The sequence below is a fragment of the Uloborus diversus genome, chromosome 8 (genome assembly GCF_026930045.1).
Source record: "Uloborus diversus isolate 005 chromosome 8, Udiv.v.3.1, whole genome shotgun sequence".
In the NCBI taxonomy this organism is placed as follows: domain Eukaryota; kingdom Metazoa; phylum Arthropoda; class Arachnida; order Araneae; family Uloboridae; genus Uloborus; species Uloborus diversus.
The window spans coordinates 51,075,324-51,082,799 of record NC_072738.1 but is presented as its reverse complement, the minus strand read 5'-3'; the positions used below and the strand labels follow the sequence as shown (position 1 = coordinate 51,082,799).

At 28.6% G+C, this 7,476-nt stretch overlaps 1 protein-coding gene across 1 annotated transcript in view; it reads right to left on the bottom strand.

Annotated features, from left to right (window-relative positions):
* Nucleotides 1-3,840: 3,840 nt before the first annotated feature.
* The window catches only part of LOC129228220 (uncharacterized), a 69,601-nt gene continuing 65,965 nt past the window's right edge, over nucleotides 3,841-7,476 (bottom strand). Inside the window, exons 13-15 of the mRNA XM_054862885.1 lie at nucleotides 6,908-7,122; nucleotides 5,829-6,037; nucleotides 3,841-4,036 (exon numbers count right to left, since the gene is read on the bottom strand). Coding sequence (XP_054718860.1) covers nucleotides 3,841-4,036; nucleotides 5,829-6,037; nucleotides 6,908-7,122 — 620 coding nt within the window. The remainder of the gene's footprint in view (nucleotides 4,037-5,828; nucleotides 6,038-6,907; nucleotides 7,123-7,476) is intronic.

Genomic DNA, 7,476 nt, shown 5'->3' with positions numbered 1-7,476 from the left:
AATAAGTTATTTATAATAAACTGAACTAAATTATGCTGTACAAATTTTAAAACTATACAAAATTTATCATAAAATATAATTTTATTTAATGGCAATAGTTTAAATAATTGTTTGTATAAATTCTCTCATTTTCAAATCCAAAATTTGGTTCGTTATGTAAAACATGGAAGTCTCATATTGTCTACTTTGGGCAATTCTGTTTCTCTCCAACCAGACTGCACTCCAGCAATAAATTTTAAAACGGCTCCGATTTCTAGTAAATGTTAATTTCAGTAAACAAACGTTATAAATAAATAATTAATGAATTATTCATTCATTTCAATGAATTATTCATTCATTTCAATGAATTATTCATTTTCGTTTATTTATAACGTTATAAATAATTTATAAATAAATGATTTTCTTAAATCATCGTTATTGGAATGAGAAGCTTGTAAATTGCATTATCATATAAAATTTTGACTAGCAAGCTTTAAATAATAGTACATCAAAAATGTCAGACAATTTGCACAAATATTACATAAGTGCTTCTCAAAATTTATAAATTAGAATTCTCATTTATGGCTGCATGAATTTTAACTAACACAGTCAGAAAATATTGCAAAACTATTCAACATTAATTAACCTCCATGCGTGTTAAAGTTACATCTGAATTAATTTAAAGTTGGAAAAGATTATTTAATTAAGATTAAAGGTCGTCTCATTTTAAGTAAACAAAATGAGGATTCAAAAGTATCATTGTTATTTTTTTTAGCTATGAAATTCGCTAAATTTAGATTTTTGGGAATTGAAAAACCTAATAATTCTTTTCAAACACCAGACTCATCATCAAAACAAACATGTGAATCAGACAATGAATTTCCAAAATGAGATCAAATATTTGTGTACTTCGACAATGATTCTATGTCCAGAAAGGCATTTGAAGGACAAAGAAAGTTAAAAATCAGTGTCGTATTCTTTTGAACACAGACTTTTAGTACAATAAGTCAAAAGTCAACAAAATAAATAATAACTTTTCATCCGAAAGCAATTACTCTGAACAAAATAATGTAAAAGTTCAACTTATTGAAAACATCAATAGTAATAAATTATGTAATACAAACTTTCTAAAAATTTCAAGATGTGATAAACTCTTACAACTTTTTGTTTCATATAGGAACAAAACATCATAAAATTAATAAATAACTTACGCTCTTATCGAATCAATTTCTAAAAATTTAAATAAATAGAAAACAGTCCCAATTAGCACCTTAATAGGTGATATCACATTGTTAGGAACGTAAACTTAGTATAAAAGAGACTGTTTCTACTTTCGCTAGCTTTGAAATTTAGCATGAGTTTCGTAAAATCAAGAGAGTTACATTCTGAAAAAAATCAGAGAGGTTATAAATTAAAATATACCAATGGTTCCCAAACTTTTTGAGCTCATGGCTCTCTCTAAACGTTGACTGACACCTATATCCCCCACCCCCTTTCGTCTTTTTAAAACAGAAATATTTCCCTTTAAAACAGAAACATTTCCTCTTAAAACAGAAGTACTTTTTTTATGAAGTTCTTTCTTTTTGAAATTGTAATCTGAGAGAATAAAAACACTGACAGTTAAATTAAGAATACATAAATTAATAAATAAATAAAATCATAGAATGCATAATTTGGCGATGAATGATGACATACTTCATTAATGCTCAACTGATGTGAGAGGAAGAAGCTGCTGTTTTTTTAATTTGTTTTTTTTTTTTTTTAACATGATATTCCTTGTCTGAACTCTGAACAATTGGTTTGGTATATTTGTTTTCAATCTCTGTAATTTCTGGCCTTTTAATTGTTAATATTTTCTCTTTTAAACATTCATTGCCCCCAAATCGCCCCACAAAAATTTATCACCCCCTAGATGAGCCAAATCGCCCCCAGGTTGGGAATCACTGAGATAGAAAGAAGTAAAAAAAACACTGAATATCTTTTCAACAAAAATAATTGAACAGTCGAGAAAAAAGTAATAATAATTTAATTGCTTACTTTTTTAAATGCAAATAATTTCACGTAATAATTTATTAAAAGACGAAAAGAAACTATCTTAAAAGATCTGGTTATTACATAACCATATCGCACGGCAGCCAGTGCACATACACCAAATCAAAACTATGCCGCTCCATTAGCACAGCTGTCACATAAATAAATCACCACCATTACATAGGCACTTGCTCTCTGGAACTTTAATGGACGAAACACATATAAATATACTATAAACGTACACATGCATACTAATCACAATGATTGTTACAACATTAAAAAGATCGCTTTAGTGGCATTAACAGCTTTTTTTTCTGATGAAGTCAAAAGGTCAACCTCAAATTTTGAAGAAAAACTACTTATCAGCCTTTTTTTTCCTCTCTCTCATTTTTAATCCATATGATAATAAAAAATATGTGATGAAAACATTGAAACAAAAAATTGAAAGCATGGACAAGATGGAAATACAGATTTAAATTTCAATTGTATATAAATTAACGATTTATATTTAAATCTAAAGCACAGAAAATAAAAAACGAGCTTTTTACACATAATCAAAAAATTACATCGCAATTTCTCGAAATCAAACTACAAACAAGTAAAATGTACTTTTAATTATTTTTTTCAAATCATGCTCTTAGTAAAACTTTCTGATTTAACAAGCAAACAGTGACGTAGCAAAATATTAACAATTCTGGGTTTTTTAATTTTCTGAGGTACAAATTACATGAATACATTTTGATGAATGCAATTTAAATTAAAATGTAGTTTTAATTTAGTAATACGTAAGATGGGTCGTAGATAACATAGATATATAACTGTGTTGAATATGAATATGTTCACTCAGAATATCAATAAGCAATGTTTGACAGAAAATTTGTTTCAATTATAGGGTTTGGCTTTTTTGATATAAAAATTGTTATTGCTCAGAATAAAACAAAACATTACATAATAAAAAACGTCCTTACAAATTCAAAAATTTGCTCAATATCTATCAAAAAATTAAACTACATTTGCTGCATATTTTTACCTCAATCAAATCCATACTTCAAAAAAAAAAAAAAAAAAAAAACTATTGTTATGAGTAACGAAATATTAGCATTGATGTTTTAGATGATGAAAGAATGATGCTGGATGAGAGTAAATAATTTGATGATAACATAATGAATGACATAAGTGATGCTGCAGCTAGCGCCATACTTGTGCAATTTCTTCTGTGAGAGATGTCTGGTTTGCAAGAATATATTCTAAAATAGGATATTTCTTCTCCATGTCAAGTCTTTAGTCACAACTTTTCAACCCTAACGCGAAAAGTTTTCTGTGAAAATACATATCTATAAAGTCTTATGGTATTTAAACATACCATTCATCAGTTTTGTTCTTTATATCACATAAAATGACACTGCACAAACACATTCATCAGTCTTGGGCCTGGATGAAAATTAACTGAATCATTCATTTGGCACACGTATTTTTTTCCCGATAATATTTCACATTTTTGTTCATGTATTGTACAATGAAATAAATCACAATACTTATAAAATAATCGTTAAAATTTTATGAACTCTATCCATCTGGATCAGCATCGCTGATGATGTGGACTGTCATGGCAAAATATACACTTCCTTATCCGCTCGAACCTGGTGGCCTGAGGCAGAGAGCATGATTTCAAACTGATAATATGGATCGAGGAATATAGATATCTCTTTGCGTTCAGCTTTCATGCTGTTTTCGAGTCCTTATTGAGTTCTTGACTGAAGCGTATGCACTGAAGGAAATTTCAGTAAATGCTATCGGTGGTTGGAAAACAAAATGGCCATTTTGGCGCTCCTATTTAGGTTTCCGAACGTATCGTAGAACTGCGTAGCCCAGGAATCTGAAGACTACGAGGAATATTAATAGGATTACGGTGTTGGCCCACATAGGTAACGCCTGCCCCTGCTGGTGGATGATATGGTCAATAGGAATGAAGGATGTGCTGTTGCTTTTCCGACAGACTTCGAATAAGGAATTTGCTTCGGCACATCTGAAATAAAAAAGAGTTTCGTAAATAATCTGGATTGAATTTACAATGCAGCTAGTTTTAAAGTAATACACCAATAATGCATGTAATAACAGATAAGATACGATTAGATACTGCTAAATTTTTCTATTTGCCTATTTTTATATTGGAACCTAAACTTCATCTTCATTCAAATGTTTGAAACATTTTAATTATCACGCAATAGATTGCCTATCTAGCAAATGCATTTATTTATTTGTAAGTAGTAATAATATTAACTTCTCTTCCTTCTTAACCTAATTAGCATTTTGTTGAACTTAAACCTATTGTAATTTCTCTTGAATCGAAGTCAATCAAGAGAAGTCAACACGTGTTCTCCAATAATAAAAGTAACATTTTTAAGACAATTTGCCTTTAAACCTGTTCTAAAAAAGAAAAATAAATAATAAACGGCCTATTTTTTGACTTAAAAATAATTAATGAAATTAATTATTTAACTTGAAGTAAAATTAACTACCAATTAGTTCAATAAAATGCATATAAACCTTCCAGCAACTAAAAATATTTATTGCTTTTTAGAAAGCTAAAACGGGGACATACTGTTTGACCATCGATTACATGGAAAGGCTGATATCCGTTTTATAGGCGGAAATGGACGTATCTATTAGTTTATAGGGGTGATTTGCTACAGATGTGCACTTTTGCCTCTCTATTATTTAGCCTTTGTTTTGTAAAAATGAAAATTTGCTCACAGCAACATTTTATAAATCTAAAGTATATTCGATCTATACTTTCACGGCAAAAATTAATTAATTTATTTCTTCACAACAAAGTTTTGAGCTTACCATTTTGCTTTTACGTTCCTGAACGAAATGAAAATATTTTCTTTTCTTTTTGTTGTTTCCATGGTAACTATTTTTGTTTTCCCTTATTTTATTTTAGAGAATGCAATAAATGAATAAGGCACTCTTACATTATGAAAAGCGTGCATCAAAATCCAATCGTCAGTTTCCCATCTCCCCTGCTAGATTAATTCAGATGGGATCGTCTTTACTTGGCAGATTGCCAAATTACATACAATCCGCGGTCAAACAGCAGTAGAGTTATTGAACGGCGAATTCACACGATAGTAGACGCATCAATTGTTACCCAAAACAGTCCAAACAAACACTCCAAATATGTTATATTCTAGTTTCCTTGCATGATCTTTATGAAAAATATAGATTCTACTTCTATGTAATGCAATTTAATTTTGAAGATTTCTCTAAACAATATTTAAATATTTGTTTCTTCTCAGTAACGGACGCATTTTGGAAGATATGTTCGTTACTGAAACAAAAGATATTACTTGAATAATGCTTCTGGAAGATTTAGAAATAGAACTCCATTTTGTAGAAGTATAGTCTATGTTCTTTATAAAGTTCATGAAATGATACTGAAATTAAACATATTTTGGAGTTTTTGTTGGGACTGTTTTGGGCAACAATTGATACACATATTATCTTGAAATTGCTATAATAAATGTATTAAAATAGAATCGCTCATAAGGAAACGGGCAAGGCTTAAAAAGAAATATATATATATATTCTTGAAACATATTTGTTTTTAAATTTTTAAATATGTAATTATTTTTTTCAATCTTTTAAAGAGATCACTCTAGATTTTTCACAATAAAACTAATAGTTTTGTTAAATAATCTTTCTATTATTAAATTAACAACATCAAACAGATAAACTAGTCTACTATTTTAGTATTACACACTGTGTTCATTGTATAGTTGTAAGCAAAGAAAGCAAAAACCTATTTAAAAAATTACCTTATAGGAGGTCCTCCACCAAATTCTATCATCTGCATATTTTGGTAAGCATAATGGACCATAGAAAAATACTGCAGCCACTGTAACCAAGATGGCAGTGAAGAAGCATAATAGCCTCCAAATAACATGGTTGACAGAGAGTAGAGTGCAGAAACTGTCACTGATACTTGAAGATCAATGCATGAAGCACCAACAAAAAGTCCAACACTCTAAAAAATAGAAATGCTATTATACAAATGCGTTTTGGAGAGCGCTGTATTACAATGATTTTATTGAGTATAATCAAATGTAATACACTTCAAAAGAAATGAAATGCAGAACTAATGTAATCGTTATTTATTTTTCATATTGTACAATTATATATTTTTTAAAAATTATAATATTGATAGCATTATTTTTAATTACTCAATTAAGAATAATTTTATAATGTAACTTAATCATCTCTTGTAGTTTGAAATATTTTTTTCTTGTTTTGCATTTCGAGGTAAGTAAAATATCTTTGATTAATTTTGGTTTGAAAAAACTTACAATCTAGAAAGGAAGGTAAAATCTTATTGAAGATATTTTTTGAAATTTAAATTAAGAAACCAAAAAAGAGGAAAATGTACATGGAATATTTAACAATAGTCTCGGATTAAAATTCTTACATTAAATATGAAACAGAAATTTTGAAGAGATGTAGGTTTTATTTAATAGTTAAAATCAGTAAATTTTATTATCAGTTAATACATAACCTCTGACAATCACTTTAGCATCAAGGAGAAAAAAGCACTGTTCGAGCTACCACATTTAAGCTGAATACTTCTATTTGAATATAATCGAACAAACAAAAAATTTCCATATGGTTGTTAAGTAATTCTAAAATATTTAATTTTTCTCCATACAAAGAAAAAAATATTTAAAAAAAAAATGAGTACCTAGAGCAATTGATTGAATAGTGTTTTAGGTTAGTCAAGATTTAATAAATTTAATTCAGATCATGTTAGAAATTTGAACTGAATTGCTTACATTGTAATGATTTTTCTCAATATAAGATTAAAATTGATGTGTGAAATATATTTAAACATATTTCTTCTTACCTGAGCCACAACTGTGCTTAATAGTAAAAATCCCCAAAGACTACAGAATGTTTGGATGGAATGGCACCCCATCATGGGGTATGAGATTAAGTGAAAGGCTGTTGGCAGTGTGATTACTAGTGGCAGTTCCCCTATCATTTTTGCGAGGTAATAGGCGGATAACCTGTAAGCTCCAGATGCTCTTTCTTTGTTGATGACTTCTCGTTCAGGAGGAACTAGAAGAAAAGGTTAACATTTTTAGACATTTAAATTAAGACAAGACACCAAATTCAATTCTAATTAGATTAATTGCTTTTGGAACGTTAGATAAAATGTTTTTTGGATTAAAAATTAAACTTTTCTCTTAGAACATAAACTAAGAGACTAATTATTCAAAAGGAAATGAAAATATGGTTGGAAAATTATTATTTATATAATTTCATAGCTTAGAGTTAAACGAAATTTTCAATAAAATCAATTTTTAGAAGGAGATATTTGATGAAAACCTTTATTACGTGATACACTTTTTGATATAATTTGTTCCACATGTCATCACCAAATTATGCACGAATACATTTCGTTTTAATGAA